Source organism: Syngnathus scovelli, chromosome 4 (genome assembly GCF_024217435.2).
Source record: "Syngnathus scovelli strain Florida chromosome 4, RoL_Ssco_1.2, whole genome shotgun sequence".
Lineage (NCBI taxonomy): Eukaryota > Metazoa > Chordata > Actinopteri > Syngnathiformes > Syngnathidae > Syngnathus > Syngnathus scovelli.
Window position 1 is genome coordinate 1,295,929 of NC_090850.1, and position 20,158 is coordinate 1,316,086.

A 20,158-nucleotide genomic window follows, 5' to 3' on the forward strand; every position below is an offset into this window, starting at 1 on the left:
GCCACTTATGATTGATTTCCTGACACAATGCTTTAGGCCAATTTAAATTTAGGAATTTGGTCCGTATATAAGGTGCACCGGACTATAAGGCGCACTGTCGGCTTTTGAGAAAATTTTAGGTTTTTAGGTGCACCTTATAGTCCGGAAAATACGGTATTAACAGCATTAAAAAAATATTTCACCAAACAACTACTATCAGTGATTCACATTAAATACGACACTGTTACGTATTATGAATAATAGTTTCCATCACTTCAGCGGCTGCAGGTCAGATTTATAAAAGATCATTATCTTACTAGGAGAAATCACATAAAACGGCAAACATTGTGACCAAATACATCATCTTGAAGAATGAGTGAAATAATACATCTAAATAAAGTAATAAAGAAATCAAAACAGCAACATGGTGATGGATATCTGAAAATCAGAGCAGAGCTTTAACCCACAAACACCTGGTGACAGAGGTGAGGAAACGGGAAACACTTCCTTAAAGTCGGCCTTAAAACCTTTAGAAGTTATAATTAGTCGCAAACAGGTGGTGCATCAATGTCCTTGAGCATCCTGCATTGTTTGAAAATGAGAATGGTCGCTAGTTTCAATCCCTGCTATTTGTACAAATTATTTTCAAAATGCATTTTTTTTTACAACAAACTAGAGAAACCCCCCTTCCTTTTCAGTGGGAACAGTATTGTTGGTCTCCCTTCTTTTCCTAGTGCATCATAGTCTGGAGTAAAATTTGTTGTGGAGATTCTTAGGATAGAGCCGAGGTGTCTGTTAACCGAGATCTGTGACGGGGCTTTGTTAATGTTCACGTGGCTGAACGTCTGCTCATACACGTCGGTCGAGCCAGATTTTCCACTCTTTTTAAACACTCGACACTCAGTGTCAGTGTCTTTTCCTTGGGTCACTCATTAAAATGAGTGACCCAAGGAAAAGCAAGGCTTCAGTTTTACGCTAAAGCCACCCACGTGTAAAACTGTATTTGAAAGCTCAGCATGCGAATTACGAGAATGCTGACGTCACAGTGCACACTCTAAATTCGGCACTGATAAAAATAGAGCACGGAGTGCGCCGGGTCCGTACTACTGAGTACGTACACGCACTTGTGAGTGTGCACTGAGCTTTCTGACACGGCTTCCGGGAGTAAATGCGCGGGCGGGCGTTTCCCCATCTATGTACTGGGGAAACGCAGTCATTGCAGGGAAAATGACAAATTAATACAATTTATTCAGGTTTGGTGGGCAGGATAAACGCCACGTGGGCCAGATGTGGCCCGCACGCCGTAGTTTGCCCATGTCTGTACTAACCTGTTGTATTTTTACACTTGTGTAGAGCCTGTTACTGAGTAGGAGGTGGAGCAACTGTTTATATATAATACTGAGGAATTGTTCATGTTTTTCATAATAAACTTAATTATAGTGAGTCAAAATTTGACTCTGTGGTCTTTTATTTGGGGGGGGGGGCGCTTGACATATTTTGGCGTAGTGCCCCCAGGAGATCTGAACCGGCTCTGGGGCAGGTTGACAGAAGCAAGGCTGCCAGTGTGTACCTACGGCCCCTCCAATCACCACCAAACATTCATATCCAGGCATACACCAGTGTGAGGGGCACTGGAGGCAAGGTGTGGGAGGTGTCTTGCCCAAGGACACTTGAATGTGGGAGGAAATCAGAATATCCAGAGGAAACCGGGAAAACACGGAGAGAACATGCACAAGAAGGCTGGAATGTGAGGCGGATGTGCTCACCAGTCGACCACCATACACCGGTCATACAATTACTGTGTCTTGATATTAGGAATACGCAATCATTGTACGGCACCATATCACCACTCAAACGTTCATTGGATCAGGTAGAATCAGCTAAGATGCATTTTCATTTAGGTTCATTAACAGAGGTGTGAATGCCATTTAAAAATATTTTAAAAAGAAAATCTCTTTTCTGAAGAATAAGGCTGTTTTTCTACCTTTTTGTGTTTATTAATGTTAGTGTCTTGGGAAGAACACCCACCAATGTCTTTGGCTCTGACTGCAATCGGCCTTCGGAGTTCCATAACAAACTTTTTGGCATCCAGACGTATCTCAATGACATTATTCAGAAGAGCGAAGAGTGGGGCCAGAGGAAATGAGGCGACAAAAAGAGTCACCATCCCAAACTGGATGACTACAGAAATACAAAACAGTCTTTGTTGTTAAATTACAGAAAAGGTTTAAAAACGTAAGAATATTCATTACTGTACTAGCTCAGGCATGTCCAACTCCGGTCCAAGAGGGCCGCTGTTCTGCCCGTTTTCCATGACTCCAGGCTGCAACAATTTTGATTCAAATGATCAGCACACCAGCAGGTTCTGAAGAAGCTTGATAACGATGCTTCCTGAAACAGGCAGGACAGCGGTCGTCTAGGACCAAGTTTGGGCACCCCTGCTGGAGATGGTGTGGAATACTTAAACAAAAAAAAAAAAAACATAAATCATGTAAAACTGTTGTCAGGCATCGGTTTCTAAAGTAATACAATCTTTGACACATGATACTTAGTAAAATGGCAAAAACTATACTGGTTAGATTATTTTTTCTTTTAACTTTACTTTAAATATTTTGGTGACGCTATTAGAATGTTTTTTTTGTGCTACCAAAACAACATTAAAAATCAACTTACTCATTTCCATGTACTCTGGGCTAAGACCAACAAAAGGAAGGAGGAAATGGTCCTTCTCGTGTTGCTGCAAGGTCTTGGTCAGCTCTTCTTGTTGCTTTGGGTCCATCTCAGACTTTTTCTTACGTAGCAGTTTTTTCAGCTTGCTACAGAAAAACAATATAAGCATGACATTAAATGAAAGCATCTACTATTAGATATTGGCTACACAACAACCTTAGGAATTATGATTATGATTTAAAATTAGAGACAAGTAAAAACTGTTTATTCAAATATTATTGCATTTATTTTAAATGCGCAATTGGTAAAATGAAATACTTGCAATGTCTCTGTGTTTTTAACAGCCAATACAGGATGGCCATCAGACCCCAACACAGATGTTTTCTTTCAATTTCCCCAGATAACTTCCCCATGCGAGGTGCAGCGCAGTTTCCTGAGATGTCATCTCAGAGGGCACAGTTTAATTGTCCTCGTCCAGAGGACACTGTTGTAGATATATATTTTTTTCAATTCAGTCATTACCAGACAAAGTGTGGTCATTAATTCTCTGCCCTCTGTTGTCGTGGGAAGTTGTGGAATAGGTAGGCAAAAGATGAAGAGTTGAAAGTTGGAATGGGTTGAATCGGTTGAACAATGTAGAAATTACAGTAGAAAAACGAAATTTTGGAGATTTTGGTTGAATTTCAAATTTGGAATTTTTGGTAAGTCGGAAGTTGTGGAATAGGTAGGCAAAAGATGAAGAGTTGAAAGTTGGAATGGGTTGAATCGGTTGAACAATGTAGAAATTAGAGTAGAAAAACAAAATGTTGGAGAATTTGGTTGAATTTCAAATATGGAATTTTTGGTAAGTGGGAAGTTTTGGAACAGGTAGGCAAAAGATGAAGAGTTGAAAGTTGGAATGGGTTGAATCGGTTGAACAATGTAGAAATTAGATTAGAAAAACTAAATTTTGGAGAATTTGGTTGAATTTCAAATTTGGAATTTTTGGTAAACGGGAAGTTGTGGAATAGGTAGGCAAAACATGAACAGTTGAACGTTGGAATGAGTTGAATCGGTTAAAAATGTAGAAATTAGAGTAGAAAAACAAAATTTTTGAGAATTTGGTTGAATTCCAAATTTGAAAATTTGGAATTTTTCGTAAGTTGGAAGTTGTGGAATAGTTAGAAAAAAGATGAACAGTTGAAAGTTGGAATGGGTTGAATCGGTTGAAAAACGTAAAAGTTAGTGTGGAAAAACGAAATTTTGGAGAATTTAGTTGAATTTCAAATATGGAATTTTTGGTAAGTGGGAAGTTGTGGAATAGGTAGGCAAAAGATGAAGAGTTGAAAGTTGGAATGGGTTGAATCGGTTGAACAATGTAGAAATTAGATTAGAAAAACGAAATTTTGGAGAATTTGGTTGAATTTCAAATTTGGAATTTTTGGTAAACGGGAAGTTGTGGAATAGGTAGGCAAAACATGAACAGTTGAAAGTTGGAATGAGTTGAATCGGTTAAAAAATGTAGAAATTAGAGTAGAAAAACAAAATTTTTGAGAATTTGGTTGAATTCCAAATTTGGAATTTTTGGTAAGTGGGAAGTTGTGAAATAGGTAAGCAAAAGATGAAAAGTTGAAAGTTGGAATGGATTGAATCGGTTTCACAATGTAAAGATTAGAGAAGAAAAACAAAATGTTTGAGAATTTGGTTGAATTTCAAATTTTGAATTTTTGTTAAGTGGGAAGTTGTGGAATAGGTAGGCAAAAGATGAAGAGTTGAAAGTTGGAACGGGTTGAATCGGTTGAACAATGTAGAAATTAGAGTAGAAAAACGAAATTTTGGAGATTTTGGTTGAATTTCAAATTTGGAATTTTTGGTAAGTCGGGAGTTGTGGAATAGGTAGGCAAAAGATGAAGAGTTGAAAGTTGGAATGGGTTGAATCGGTTGAACAATGTAGAAATTAGAGTAGATAAACAAAATGTTGGAGAATTTGGTTGAATTTCAAATATGGAATTTTTGGTAAGTGGGAAGTTGTGGAATAGATAGGCAAAAGATGAACAGTTGAAAGTTGAAATGAGTTGAATCGGTTGAACAATGTAGAAATTAGAGTAGAAAAACGAAATTTAGAAAGATTTGGTTGAATTTCAAATTTGGAAATTTTGGTAAGTGGGAAGGTGTGGAATAGGTAGGCAAAACATGAACAGTTGAAAGTTGGAATGAGTTGAATCGGTTGAAAAATGTAGAAATTAGAGTAGAAAAACAAAATTTTTGAGAATTTGGTTGAATTCCAAATTTGAAAATTTTGAATTTTTCATAAGTTGGAAGTTGTGGAATAGTTAGAAAAAGATGAACAGTTGAAAGTTGGAATGGGTTGAATCGGTTGAAAAACGTAAAAGTTAGAGTGGAAAAACGAAATTTTGGAGAATTTGGTTGAATTTCAAATTTGGAATTTTTGGTAAGTGGGAAGTTGTGGAATAGGTAGGCAAAAGATGAACAGTTGAAAGTTGGAATGAGTTGAATCGGTTGAACAATGTAGAAAAAAGTGGAATGATGTAAATGTGAAATGTCGAATCTGCCATTAAGAATGAATGGGGAAAAATTTGTCGTAAGTTCGCGAATTTTGCGAAATCGGAAAATTTTCGGAACGAGAAAAATGGAAGCGCTCATCTCGTGAATATATGGAACACGTCAAAAGTGGAACGGAGCGAATCGGATGAACTATGTGGAAGAAGAAGCGGGACAAAAAAGTGTGGAGAATAAAATAGAAAAATAATAATAACTAGAAAATGCAATTTCTGGAGAAATTGCGTGTGAAGGCGAAGACTTTGAATCACTTCTTGGGGAATGCTGGCGAATTATGCTGAAACGAGTTGAATTACTTGAGAAATGTAGAAAATAGAGGTGAAAATTTGGATTTGGTGGAATTTCAGAATTTTGGAGAATTTGGTCGAGTTTAAAATCTTAAAATGTGGAATTTATGGCAAGTGGAAATTTGGGGAATAGGTAGGAAAAAGATGAAGAGTTGAAAGTTGGAATGAGTTGAATCGGTTGAACAATGTGAAAATTAGAGTAGAAAAACACATTTTTGGAGAATTTGGTTGAATTTCAAATTTCAAAATTTGGAATTTTTTGTAAGGGGAAGTTGTGGAATAGGTAAGCAAAAGATGAAGAGTTGAAAGTTGGAATGGGTTGAATCGGTAGAGAAATGTAGAAATGAGAGTAGAAAAACGACATTTTGGAGAATTTGGTTGAATTTCAAATTTGGGATTTTTGGTAAGTGGGAAGTTGTGTAATACGTAGGCAAAAGATGAAGAGTTGAAAGTTGGAATGGGTTGAATCGGTTGAAAAATGTACAAATTAGAGTCGAAAAACGAAATTTTGCAGAATTTGGTTGAATTTCAAATTTGGAATTTTTGGTAAGTGGGAAGTTGTGAAATAGGTAAGCAAAAGATGAAAAGTTGAAAGTTGGAATGGATTGAATCGGTTGCACAATGTAAAGATTAGAGTAGAAAAACAAAATGTTTGAGAATTTGGTTGAATTTCAAATTTTTAATTTTTAATTTTTGGTAAGTGGGAAGTTGTGGAATAGGTAGGCAAAAGATGAAGAGTTGAAAGTTGGAATGGGTTGAATCGGTTGAACAATGTAGAAATTACAGTAGAAAAACGAAATTTTGGAGATTTTGGTTGAATTTCAAATTTGGAATTTTTGGTAAGTCGGAAGTTGTGGAATAGGTAGGCAAAAGATGAAGAGTTGAAAGTTGGAATGGGTTGAATCGGTTGAACAATGTAGAAATTAGAGTAGAAAAACGAAATTTTGGAGATTTTGGTTGAATTTCAAATTTGGAATTTTTGGTAAGTCGGAAGTTGTGGAATAGGTAGGCAAAAGATGAAGAGTTGAAAGTTGGAATGGGTTGAATCGGTTGAACAATGTAGAAATTAGATTAGAAAAACGAAATTTTGGAGAATTTGGTTGAATTTCAAATTTGGAATTTTTGGTAAACGGGAAGTTGTGGAATAGGTAGGCAAAAGATGAAGAGTTGAAAGTTGGAACGGGTTGAATCGGTTGAACAATGTAGAAATTAGAGTAGAAAAACGAAATTTTGGAGATTTTGGTTGAATTTCAAATTTTGAATTTTTGGTAAATAGGAAGTTGTGGAATAGGTAGGCAAAAGATGAAGAGTTGAAAGTTGGAATGGGTTGAATCGGTTGAACAATGTAGAAATTAGAGTAGAAAAACAAAATGTTGGAGAATTTGGTTGAATTTCAAATATGGAATTTTTGGTAAGTGGGAAGTTGTGGAATAGGTAGGCAAAAGATGAAGAGTTGAAAGTTGGAATGGGTTGAATCGGTTGAACAATGTAGAAATTAGATTAGAAAAACGAAATTTTGGAGAATTTGGTTGAATTTCAAATTTGGAATTTTTGGTAAACGGGAAGTTGTGGAATAGGTAGGCAAAACATGAACAGTTGAAAGTTGGAATGAGTTGAATCGGTTAAAAAATGTAGAAATTAGAGTAGAAAAACAAAATTTTTGAGAATTTGGTTGAATTCCAAATTTGGAATTTTTGGTAAGTCGGAAGTTGTGGAATAGGTAGGCAAAAGATGAAGAGTTGAAAGTTGGAATGGGTTGAATCGGTTGAACAATGTAGAAATTAGAGTAGAAAAACAAAATGTTGGAGAATTTGGTTGAATTTCAAATATGGAATTTTTGGTAAGTGGGAAGTTGTGGAATAGGTAGGCAAAAGATGAAGAGTTGAACGTTGGAATGGGTTGAATCGGTTGAACAATGTAGAAATTAGATTAGAAAAACGAAATTTTGGAGAATTTGGTTGAATTTCAAATTTGGAATTTTTGGTAAACGGGAAGTTGTGGAATAGGTAGGCAAAACATGAACAGTTGAAAGTTGGAATGAGTTGAATCGGTTAAAAAATGTAGAAATTAGAGTAGAAAAACAAAATGTTGGAGAATTTGGTTGAATTTCAAATATGGAATTTTTGGTAAGTGGGAAGTTGTGGAATAGGTAGGAAAAACATGAACAGTTGAAAGTTGGAATGAGTTGAATCGGTTGAAAAATGTAGAAATTAGAGTAGAAAAACAAGATTTTTGAGAATTTGGTTGAATTCCAAATTTGAAAATTTGGAATTTTTCATAAGTTGGAAGTTGTGGAATAGTTAGAAAAAGATGAACAGTTGAAAGTTGGAATGGGTTGAATCGGTTGAAAAATGTAAAAGTTAGAGTGGAAAAACGAAATTTTGGAGAATTTGGTTGAATTTCAAATTTGGAATTTTTGGTAAGTGGGAAGTTGTGGAATAGGTAGGCAAAAGATGAACAGTTGAAAGTTGGAATGAGTTGAATCGGTTGAAGAATGTAGAAAAAAGTGGAATGATGTAAATGTGAAATGTCGAATCTGCCATTAAGAATGAATGGGGAAAAATTTGTCGTAAGTTCGCGAATTTTGCGAAATCGGAAAATTTTCGGAACGAGAAAAATGGAAGCGCTCATCTCGTGAATATTTGGAACACGTCAAAAGTGGAACGGAGTGAATCGGATGAACTATGTGGAAGAAGAAGCGGGACAAAAAAGTGTGGAGAATAAAATAGAAGAATAATAATAACTAGAAAATGCAATTTCTGGAGAAATTGCGTGTGAAGGCGAAGACTTTGAATCACTTCTTGGGGAATGCTGGCGAATTATGCTGAAACGAGTTGAATTACTTGAGAAATGCCGAAAATAGAGGTGAAAAACGGAATTTTGGAGAATTTGGTGGAATTTCAGAATTTTGGAGAATTTGGTTGAGTTTAAAATCTTAAAATGTGGAATTTATGGCAAGTGGAAATTTGGGGAATAGGTAGGAAAAAGATGAAGAGTTGAAAGTTGGAATGGGTTGAATCGGTTGAACAATGTGAAAATTAGAGTAGAAAAACGAAATTTTGGAGAATTTGGTTGAATTTCAAATTTGGGATTTTTGGTAAGTGGGAAGTTGTGTAATACGTAGGCAAAAGATGAAGAGTCGAAAGTTGGAATGGGTTGAATCGGTTGAAAAACGTACAAATTAGAGTCGAAAAACGAAATTTTGCAGAATTTGGTTGAATTTCAAATTTGGAATTTTTGGTAAGTGGGAAGTTGTGAAATAGGTAAGCAAAAGATGAAAAGTTGAAAGTTGGAATGGATTGAATTGGTTGCACAATGTAAAGATTAGAGTAGAAAAACAAAATTTTTGAGAATTTGGTTGAATTTCAAATTTTTAATTTTTAATTTTTGGTAAGTGGGAAGTTGTGGAATAGGTAGGCAAAAGATGAAGAGTTGAAAGTTGGAATGGGTTGAATCGGTTGAACAATGTAGAAATTACAGTAGAAAAACGAAATTTTGGAGATTTTGGTTGAATTTCAAATTTGGAATTTTTGGTAAGTTGGAAGTTGTGGAATAGATAGGCAAAAGATGAAGAGTTGAAAGTTGGAATGGGTTGAATCGGTTGAACAATGTAGAAATTAGAGTAGAAAAACAAAATGTTGGAGAATTTGGTTGAATTTCAAATATGGAATTTTTGTTAAGTGGGAAGTTGTGGAATAGGTAGGCAAAAGATGAAGAGTTGAAAGTTGGAATGGGTTGAATCGGTTGAACAATGTAGAAATTAGATTAGAAAAACGAAATTTTGGAGAATTTGGTTGAATTTCAAATTTGGAATTTTTGGTAAACGGGAAGTTGTGGAATAGGTAGGCAAAACATGAACAGTTGAAAGTTGGAATGAGTTGAATCGGTTAAAAAATGTAGAAATTAGAGTAGAAAAACAAAAATTTTGAGAATTTGGTTGAATTCCAAATTTGGAATTTTTGGTAAGTGGGAAGTTCTGAAATAGGTAAGCAAAAGATGAAAAGTTGAAAGTTGGAATGGATTGAATCGGTTTCACAATGTAAAGATTAGAGAAGAAAAACCAAATGTTTGAGAATTTGGTTGAATTTCAAATTTGGAATTTTTGGTAAGTGGGAAGTTGTGGAATAGGTAGGCAAAAGATGAAGAGTTGAAAGTTGGAACGGGTTGAATCGATTGAACAATGTAGAAATTAGAGTAGAAAAATGACATTTTGTAGATTTTGGTTGAATTTCAAATTTGGAATTTTTGGTAAGTCGGAAGTTGTGGAATAGGTAGGCAAAAGATGAAGAGTTGAAAGTTGGAATGGGTTGAATCGGTTGAACAATGTAGAAATTAGAGTAGAAAAACAAAATGTTGAAGAATTTGGTTGAATTTCAAATATGGAATTTTTGGTAAGTGGGAAGTTGTGGAATAGATAGGCAAAAGATGAACAGTTGAAAGTTGGAATGAGTTGAATCGGTTGAACAATGTAGAAATTAGAGTAGAAAAACGAAATTTAGAAAGATTTGGTTGAATTTCAAATTTGGAATTTTTGGTAAACGGGAAGTTGTGGAATAGGTAGGCAAAACATGAACAGTTGAAAGTTGGAATGAGTTGAATCGGTTGAAAAATGTAGAAATTAGAGTAGAAAAACAACATTTTTGAGAATTTGGTTGAATTCCAAATTTGAAAATTTGGAATTTTTCATAAGTTGGAAGTTGTGGAATAGTTAGAAAAAGATGAACAGTTGAAAGTTGGAATGGGTTGAATCGGTTGAAAAACGTAAAAGTTAGAGTGGAAAAACGAAATTTTGGAGAATTTGGTTGAATTTCAAATTTGGAATTTTTGGTAAGTGGGAAGTTGTGGAATAGGTAGGCAAAAGATGAACAGTTGAAAGTTGGAATGAGTTGAATCGGTTGAACAATGTAGAAAAAAGTGGAATGATGTAAATGTGAAATGTCGAATCTGCCATTAAGAATGAATGGGGAAAAATTTGTCGTAAGTTCGCGAATTTTGCGAAATCGGAAAATTTTCGGAACGAGAAAAATGGAAGCGCTCATCTCGTGAATATTTGGAACACGTCAAAAGTGGAACGGAGTGAATCGGATGAACTATGTGGAAGAAGAAGCGGGACAAAAAAGTGTGGAGAATAAAATATAATAATAATAATAACTAGAAAATGCAATTTCTGGAGAAATTGCGTGTGAAGGCGAAGACTTTGAATCACTTCTTGGGGAATGATGGCGAATGATGTTGAAATGAGTTGAATTTCTTGAGAAATGTGGAAAATAGAAGTGTAATACTAAATTTTGGAGAATTTGGTTGAATCTCAAATTTGAAAGTTTGGGATTTTTGGTAAGTGGGAGGTTGTGGAATAGGTAGGCAAAAGATGAACAGTTGAAAGTTGGAACAGGTTGAAACGGTTAAAAAATGTAGAAGTTATCTTGAATCCCCATAGAGAATGAATGGGAATTAAAAGAAAAAGCAATTGCGCCAAAATTTTTTGAAATTTGGAACAAAAGGAAGAAAACGGCTTCAGGAGGTTCACTTTTGGGGTTAAAATGTTGAAATGGGTTCAATCGGACAAAAAATGCAAAAGTTAGCGACTAATGTAGCTATTTAGGGCAGTTAATGTTGAAATAAGGTCGCTTCCGGGGTGATTTGGGTAACTTCCGGTGTATTTGGGTCACTTCCGGTTTCATTAGAGGCACTTCCGGTCTAGCAGAGGTCACTTCCGGTTTATTTGGGGTCACTTCCGGTTTAAGAAGGTCACTTCCGGTTTAAAAAGGTCACTTCCGGTTTGATTTGGGGTCACTTCCGGTTTACTTGAGGTCACTTCCGGTTCATTTGGGGTCACTTCCGGTTTGATTTGGGTCACTTCCGGTCTATTTGGGTCACTTCCGGTTTGATTAGAGGCACTTCCGGTCTAGCTGAGGTCACTTCCGGTTTATTTTGGGTCACTTCCGGTTTAAAAAGGTCACTTCCGGTTTAAAAAGGTCACTTCCGGTTTGATTTGGGGTCACTTCCGGTTTACCTAAGGTCACTTCCTGTTTACCTAAGGTCACTTCCGGTTCGATTTGGGGCACTTCCGGTTCATTCTAGGGTCATTGGGAGCACTTCAGGGTCAATCCAAGATGGCCGCCACACTGGAAGTGGGGGTCAAGGGTTGAATTGTGTAAGCATAGTGGAAGTGGGGGTGAAGGGGGTGAATATGGTAAGGATGAGGTGACCAAAGTGAATAAAGTTGGAATGGGTTGAATCGGTTGAAAAATGTAGAAATTAGAGTAGAAAAACCAAATTTTGTAGAATTTGGTTGAATTTCAAAATTGAAAATTTGGAAATTTTGGTAAGTGGGAAGGTGTGGAATAGGTAGGCAAAAGATGAACAGTTGAAAGTTCGAATGGGTTGAATCGGTTGAAAAACGTAGAAGTTAGAGTAGAAAAACGAAACTTTGGAGAATTTGGTTGAATTTCAAATTTGAAATTTTGGAATTTTTGGTAGGTGAGAAGTTGTGGAATAGGCAGGCAAAAGATGAACAGTTGAAAATTGGAATGGATTGAATCGGTTGAAAAATGTAGAAACTAGAGGTGAAAAACGAAATTTCGGGAAATTTTGTCGGAATTTTTAACGTGAAAACGTGAAATTTTTGAATTTGGGAATTTTGGGAATGTCGAGAATCATTCCGAATGTGGTTTGAATGTGCTGAATGAGGTGAATTTAAAAGGGGAATGACGTAAATGTGAAATGTAGAATCTGCCATTGAGAATGAATGGGGAAAAATTTGTCGTAAATTCGCGAATTTTGCGAAATCGGAAAATTTTCGGAACGAGAAAAATGGAAGCGCTCATCTCGTGAATATTTGGAATACGTCAAAAGTGGAACGGAGTGAATCGGATGAATTATGTGGAAGAAGAAGCGGGACAAAAAAGTGTGGAGAATAAAATATAATAATAATAATAACTAGAAAATGCAATTTCTGGAGAAATTGCGTGTGAAGGCGAAGACTTTGAATCACTTCTTTGGGAATGATGCCGAATGATGTTGAAACGAGTTGAATTTCTTGAGAAATGTGGAAAATAGAAGTGTAATACTAAATTTTGGAGAATTTGGTTGAATTTCAAATTTGAAGTTTGGAATTTTTGGTAAGTGGGAGGTTGTGGAATAGGTAGGGAAAAGATGAACAGTTGAATATTGGAACGGGTTGAATTGGTTTAAAAAATGTAGAAGTTAGAGAAAATGTTGAATCCCCATAGAGAATGAATGGGAATGAAAAGAAAAAATAATAATTAAAATTTGGAACAAAACGAAAAAAAACAGCTTCAGGAAGTTCACTTTTGGGGTTAAAATGTTGAAACGGGTTCAATCGGACAAAAAATGCAAAAGTTAGTGACTAATGTAGCTATTTAGGGCAGTTAATGTTGAAATAAGGGCACTTCCGGGGTGATTTGGGTCACTTCCGGTCTATTTGGGTCACTTCCGGTTTGATTAGAGGCACTTCCGGTCTAGCTGAGGTCACTTCCGGTTTATTTGGGGTCACTTCCGGTTTAAAAAGGTCACTTCTGGTTTAAAAAGGTCACTTCCGGTTTGATTTGGGGTCACTTCCGGTTTACCTGAGGTCACTTCCTGTTTACCTAAGGTCACTTCCGGTTCGATTTGGGGCACTTCCGGTTCATTCTAGGTACATTTGGAGCACTTCAGGGTCAATCCAAGATGGCCGCCACACTGGAAGTGGGGGTCAAGGGTTGAATTTTGTAAGCATAGTGGAAGTGGGGGTGAAGGGGGTGAATATGGTAAGGATGAGGTGACCAAAGTGAATAAAGTTGGAATGGGTTGAATCGGTTGAAAAATGTAGAAATTAGAGTAGAAAAACCAAATTTTGTAGAATTTGGTTGAATTTCAAAATTGAAAATTAGGAAATTTTGGTAAGTGGGAAGGTGTGGAATAGGTAGGCAAAAGATGAACAGTTGAAAGTTGGAATGGGTTGAATCGGTTGAAAAACGTAGAAGTTAATGTAGAAAAACGAAATTTTGGAGAATTTGGTTGAATTTCAAATTTGAAATTTTGGAATTTTTGGTAGGTGAGAAGTTGTGGAATAGGCAGGCAAAAGATGAACAGTTGAAAATTGGAATGGATTGAATCGGTTGAAAAATGTAGAAACTAGAGGTGAAAAACGAAATTTCGTGAAATTTTGTCGGAATTTTTAACGTGAAAACGTGAAATTTTTGAATTTGGGAATTTTGGGAATGTCGAGAATCATTCCGAATGTGGTTTGAATGTGCTGAATGAGGTGAATTTAAAAGGGGAATGACGTAAATGTGAAATGTAGAATCTGCCATTGAGAATGAATGGGGAAAAATTTGTCGTAAATTCGCGAATTTTGCGAAATCGGAAAATTTTCGGAACGAGAAAAATGGAAGCGCTCATCTCGTGAATATTTGGAATACGTCAAAAGTGGAACGGAGTGAATCGGATGAATTATGTGGAAGAAGAAGCGGGACAAAAAAGTGTGGAGAATAAAATATAATAATAATAATAATAATAATAGAGAATGGTGTAGAATAACATATGTGTGAAGGCCATCGCCTTCACACAATAATAGAGAATGGTGTAGAATAACATATGTGTGAAGGCCATCGCCTTCACACAATAATAATAATAATAGAGAATGGTGTAGAATAACATATGTGTGAAGGCCATCGCCTTCACACAATAACTAGAATTTGCAATTCCTGAAGAAATTGCGTGTGAAGGTGAAGAGGTTGAATAAATACTTGGGGAATGCTGCAGAATGATGTTGAAAAGAGTTGAATCGGTTGAAAAATGTAGAAATTACAAGGGAAAAGGAAATTTGGGAAAATTGGGTGTGAATTTCAAAACTGAAAATTTGGAATTTTGGGTAAGTGGGAAGTTGTGGAATAGGTAGGAAAATGATGAACAGTTGAAAGGTGGAATGGGTTGAATAAGTTGAATGGGTTGAATAAGTTGAAAAAAGTAGAAATTAGAGTAGAAAACCAAAATTGAACAGTTGAAAGTTGGAACGAGTTGAATCGGTTAAAAAATGTAGAAGTTAGAGCAAATCTTGAATCCTAATAAAGAATGAATGGGAATTAAAAGAAAAAAAAATTGCGCCAAAATCTTTTGAAATTTGGAACAAAAGGAAAAAAACGGCTTCAGGAGGTTCACTTTTGGGGTTAAAATGTAGAAACGGGTTTAACCGGTCAAAATTTGCAAAAGTTAGCGCAAATGTAGGTATTTTGGGCACTTAATGTTGAAATATGGTCACTTCCGGTTTGATTTGGGTCACTTCCTGTCTATTTGAGTCACTTCCGGTTTGAATAGAGGCACTTCCGGTCTAGCTGAGGTCACTTCCGGTTTATTTGTGGTCACTTCCGGTTTAAAAAGGTCACTTCCGGTTTAAAAAGGTCACTTCCGGTTTGATTTGGGGTCACTTCCGGTTTACCTGAGGTCACTTCCGGTTCATTTGGGGTCACTTCCGGTTTGGTTTGGGTCACTTCCGGTCTATTTAGGTCACTTCCGGTTTGATTAGAGGCACTTCCGGTCTATTTAGGTCACTTCCGGTTTGATTAGAGGCACTTCCGGTCTAGCTGAGGTCACTTCCGGTTTATTTGGGGTCACTTCCGGTTTAAAAAGGTCACTTCCGGTTTGATTTGGGGTCACTTCCGGTTTGATTTGGGGTCACTTCCGGTTTACCTGAGGTCACTTCCGGTTCATTTTGGGTCAATTCCGGTTTGATTTGGGGCACTTCCGGTTCATTCCGAGTTCATTGGGGCACTTCAGGGTCAATCCAAGATGGCCGCCACTCTGGAAGTGGGGGTCAAGGGTTGAATTGTGGAAGTGGGGGTGAAGGGGGTGAATATGGTAAGCATAAGGTGAACAAAGTGAATAAAGTTGGAATGGGTTGAATCGGTTGAAAAATGTAGAAATTAGAAGGGAAAAACTAAATTTTTGGAAAATTTAGTGTGAATTTCAAAATTGAAAATTTGGAAATTTTGGTAAGTGGGAAGGTGTGGAATAGGTAGGCAAAAGACGAACAGTTGAAAGTTGGAACGAGTTGAATCGGTGGAAAAATGTAGAAATTAGAAGTGAAAAACTAAATTTTGTGAAATTTTGCAAAATTTTTGTGCAAATTTTAAAAGTCAAAACGTGACATTTTTTAATTTGGCAAGTTTGGGAATGTCCCCAATGTGATTTGAATGTGTTGAATTAAGTGAATTTCAAACTGGAGCAACGTAAATGTGAAATGTTGAATCTGCCATTAAGAATGAATGGGGAAGAATTTGCCGGAATTTTGTGAATTTTGCGAAAACGGAAAATTTTTTGAACGAAAAAAATGTAAGCACCCGTGTCATGAATATTTGGAATCAGTGAAAAGTGGAATGGAGTGAATCGGTTGAAGTATGTGAAAGTAGTTAACGGACAAAAAAGTGAGCGGAATAAGTAGAATAATAATAATAACTAGAATTTGCAATTCCTGAAGAAATTGCGTGTGAAGGTGAAGAGTTTGAATAACTACTTGGGGAATGTTGCAGAATGATGTTGAAAAGAGTTGAATCGGTTGAAAAATGTAGAAATTACAAGGGAAAAAGGAAATTTGGGAAAATTGGGTGTGAATTTCAAAATTGAAAATTTGGAATTTTGGGTAAGTGGGAAGTTGTGGAATAGGTAGGAAAATGATGAACAGTTGAAAGGTAGAATGAGTTGAATAAGTTGAAAATGTAGAAATTAGAGTAGAAAAACAAAATTGTAGAGATTTTTTGGTAAGTGGGAAGTTGTGGAATAGGAAGGCAAAAGAGGAACAGTTGAAAGTTGGAACGAGTTGAATCGGTTAAAAAATGTAGAAGTTAGAGCAAATCTTGAATCCTAATAGAGAATGAATGGCAATTAAAAGAAAAAAAAATTGCACCAAAAGTTTCAGAAATTTGGAACAAAAGGAAAAAAACGGCTTCAGGAGGTTCACTTTTGGGGTTAAAATGTTGAAATGGGTTTAATCGGGCACAATTTGCAAAAGTTAGCGCAAATGTAGGTATTTAGGGCACTTAATGTTGAAATATGGTCATTTCCGGTTTGATTTGGGTCACTTCCGGTTTGATTAGAGGCACTTCCGGTCTAGCTGAGGTCACTTCCGGTTTATTTGGGGTCACTTCCGGTTTAAAAAGGTCACTTCCGGTTGAAAAAGGTCACTTCCGGTTTGATTTGGGGTCACTTCCGGTTTGATTTGGGGTCACTTCCGGTTTACCTGAGGTCACTTCCGGTTCATTTGGGGTCAATCCCGGTTTGATTTGGGGCACTTCCGGTTCATTCCGCGTACATTGGGGCACTTCAGGGTCAATCCAAGATGGCCGCCACTCTGGAAGTGGGGGTCAAGGGTTGAATTGTGGAAGTGGGGGTGAAGGGGGTGAATATGGTAAGCATAAGGTGAACATAGTGAATAAAGTTGGAATGGGTTGAATCGGTCGAAAAATATAGAAATTAGAAGGGAAAAACTAAATTTTTGGAAAATTTGGTGACAATTTTAAAATTGAAAATTTGGAAATTTTGCTCAGTGGGAAGGTGTGGAATAGGTAGGCAAAAGATGAACAGTTGAAAGTTGGAACGGGTTGAATCGGTGGAAAAATGTAGAAATTAGAAGTGAAAAACTAAATTTAGTGAAATTTTGCAAAATGTTGTGCAAATTTTAAAAGTGAAAACGTGAAATTTTTGAATTTGGCAAGTTTGGGAATGTCCCCAATGTGATTTGAATGTGTTGAAATAAGTGAATTTCAAACTGGAACAACAAAAATGTGAAATGTTGAATCTGCCATTAAGAATGAATGGGGAAGAATTTGCCGGAATTTTGTGAATTTTGCGAAAACGGAAAATTTTTTGAACGAAAAAAAAGTAAGCACCCGTGTCATGAATATTTGGAATCAGTGAAAAGTGGAATGGAGTGAATCGGTTGAAGTATGTGGAAGTAGTTAACGGACAAAAAAGTGAGCGGAATAAGTAGAATAATAATAACTAGAATTTGCAATTCCTGAAGAAATTGCGTGTGAAGGTGAAGAGGTTGAATAAATACTTGGGGAATGTTGCAGAATGATGTTGAAAAGAGTTGAATCGGTTGAAAAATGTAGAAATTACAAGGGAAAAAGGAAATTTGGGAAAATTGGGTGTGAATTACAAAATTGAAAATTTGGAATTTTGGGTAAGTGGGAAGTTGTGGAATAGGTAGGAAAATGATGAACAGTTGAAAGGTCGAATGGGTTGAATAAGTTGAAAAATGTAGAAATTAGATTAGAAAAACAAAATTGTAGAGAATTTTTGGTAAGTGGGTAGTTGTGGAATAGGAAGGCAAAAGAAGAACAGTTCAAAGTTGGAACAAGTTGAATCGGTTAAAAAATGTAGAAGTTAGAGCAAATCTTGAATCCTAATAGAGAATGAATGGGAATTAAAAGAAAAAAAATTGAACCAAAATTTTTTGAAATTTGGAACAAAAGGAAAAAAACAGCTTTAGGAGGTTCACTTTTGGGGTTAAAATGTTGAAATGGGTTTAATCGGGCAAAATTTGCAAAAGTTAGCGCAAATGTAGGTATTTAGGGCACTTAATGTTGAAATATGGTCACTTCCGGTTTGATTTGCGTCACTTCCGGTCTATTTGGGTCACTTCCGGTTTGATTAGAGGCACTTCCGGTCTAGCTGAGGTCACGTCCGGTTTATTTGGGGTCACTTCCGGTTTTAAAAGGTCACTTCCGGTTTGATTCGGGGTCACTTCCGGTTTGATTTGGGGTCACTTCCGGTTTACCTGAGGTCACTTCCGGTTCATTCTGGGTCAATTCCGGTTTGATTTGGGGCACTTCCGGTTCATTCCGAGTTCATTGGGGCACTTCAGGGTCAATCCAAGATGGCCGCCACTCTGGAAGTGGGGGTCAAGGGTTGAATTGTGGAAGTGGGGGTGAAGGGGGTGAATATGGTAAGCATAAGGTGAACAAAGTGAATAAAGTTGGAATGGGTTGAATCGGTTGAAAAATGTAGAAATTAGAAGGGAAAAACTAAATTTTTGGAAAATTTGGTGTGAATTTCAAAATTGAAAATTTGGAAATTTTGGTAAGTGGGAAGGTATGGAATAGGTAGGCAAAAGATGAACAGTTGAAAGTTGGAACGAGTTGAATCGGTGGAAAAATGTAGAAATTAGAAGTGAAAAACTAAATTTAGTGAAATTTTGCAAAATTTTTGTGCAAATTTTAAAAGTGAAAACGTGAAATTTTTGAATTTGGCAAGTTTGGGAATGTCCCCAATGTGATTTGAATGTGTTGAAATAAGTGAATTTCAAACTGGAACAACAAAAATGTGAAATGTTGAATCTGCCATTAAGAATGAATGGGGAAGAATTTGCCGGAATTTTGTGAATTTTGCGAAAACGGAAAATTTTTTGAACGAAAAAAATGTAAGCACCCGTGTCATGAATATTTGGAATCAGTGAAAAGTGGAATGGAGTGAATCGGTTGAAGTATGTGGAAGTAGTTAACGGACAAAAAAGTGAGCGGAATAAGTAGAATAATAATAATAATAACTAGAATTTGCAATTCCTGAAGAAATTGCGTGTGAAGGTGAAGAGGTTGAATAAATACTTGGGGAATGTTGCAGAATGATGTTGAAAAGAGTTGAATCGGTTGAAAAATGTAGAAATTACAAGGGAAAAAGGAAATTTGGGAAAATTGGGTGTGAATTTCAAAATTGAAAATTTGGAATTTTGGGTAAGTGGGAAGTTGTGAAATAGGTAGGAAAATGATGAACAGTTGAAAGGTGGAATGGGTTGAATAAGTTGAAAATGTAGAAATTAGAGTAGAAAAACAAAATTGTAGAGAATTTTTGGTAAGTGGGAAGTTGTGGAATAGGAAGGCAAAAGAGGAACAGTTGAAAGTTGGAACGAGTTGAATCGGTTAAAAAATGTAGAAGTTAGAGCAAATCTTGAGTCCTAATAGAGAATGAATGGGAATTAAAAGAAAAAAAAATTGCACCAAAAGTTTCTGAAATTTGGAACAAAAGGAAAAAAACGGCTTCAGCAGGTTCACTTTTGGGGTTAAAATGTTGAAATGGGTTTAATCGGGCAAAATTTGCAAAAGTTAGCGCAAATGTAGGTATTTAGGGCACTTAATGTTGAAATATGGTCATTTCCGGTTTGATTTGGGTCACTTCCGGTTTGATTAGAGGCACTTCCGGTCTAGCTGAGGTCACTTCCGGTTTATTTGGGGTCACTTCCGGTTTAAAAAGGTCACTTCCGGTTTGATTTGGGGTCACTTCCGGTTTGATTTGGGGTCACTTCCGGTTTACCTGAGGTCACTTCCGGTTCATTTGGGGTCACTTCCGGTTTGATTTGGGTCACTTCCGGTCTATTTAGGTCACTTCCGGTTTGATTAGAGGCACTTCCGGTCTATTTAGGTCACTTCCGGTTTGATTAGAGGCACTTCCGGTCTAGCTGAGGTCACTTCCGGTTTATTTGGGGTCACTTCCGGTTTAAAAAGGTCACTTCCGGTTTGATTTGGGGTCACTTCCGGTTTGATTTGGGGTCACTTCCGGTTTACCTAAGGTCACTTCCGGTTTACCTAAGGTCACTTCCGGTTTGATTTGAGATACTTCTGGTTCATTCTGGGTTCATTGGGGGCACTTCAGGGTCAATCCAAGATGGC

General features: G+C 36.5%; 1 protein-coding gene and 1 long non-coding RNA gene across 13 annotated transcripts in view; one reads left to right on the plus strand and one right to left on the minus strand.

The window, feature by feature from the left end:
* ano1a (anoctamin 1, calcium activated chloride channel a) overlaps positions 1 to 20,158 on the minus strand; it is a 199,174-nt gene that overhangs the window by 41,032 nt on the left and 137,984 nt on the right. For 10 of the 12 annotated variants that reach the window (XR_011086715.1, XM_068650430.1, XM_068650431.1 and 7 more), the window contains 2 exons: positions 2,653 to 2,795; positions 2,008 to 2,160 (listed from right to left, as the gene is read on the minus strand). Coding sequence is in view for 11 of the 12 variants with exons in the window: in XM_068650430.1 (XP_068506531.1) it covers positions 2,008 to 2,160; positions 2,653 to 2,795 (296 nt within the window). In the remaining variant the exon portion in view is untranslated. The remainder of the gene's footprint in view (positions 1 to 2,007; positions 2,161 to 2,652; positions 2,796 to 20,158) is intronic. The other 2 variants (XM_068650434.1, XM_068650435.1) reach the window with 1 other exon arrangement.
* LOC137840212 (uncharacterized) lies at positions 3,095 to 19,242 on the plus strand. Its single transcript, XR_011086716.1, has 3 exons — positions 3,095 to 6,500; positions 6,787 to 15,987; positions 17,530 to 19,242. It is a non-coding gene; the product is annotated as an uncharacterized lncRNA (long non-coding RNA).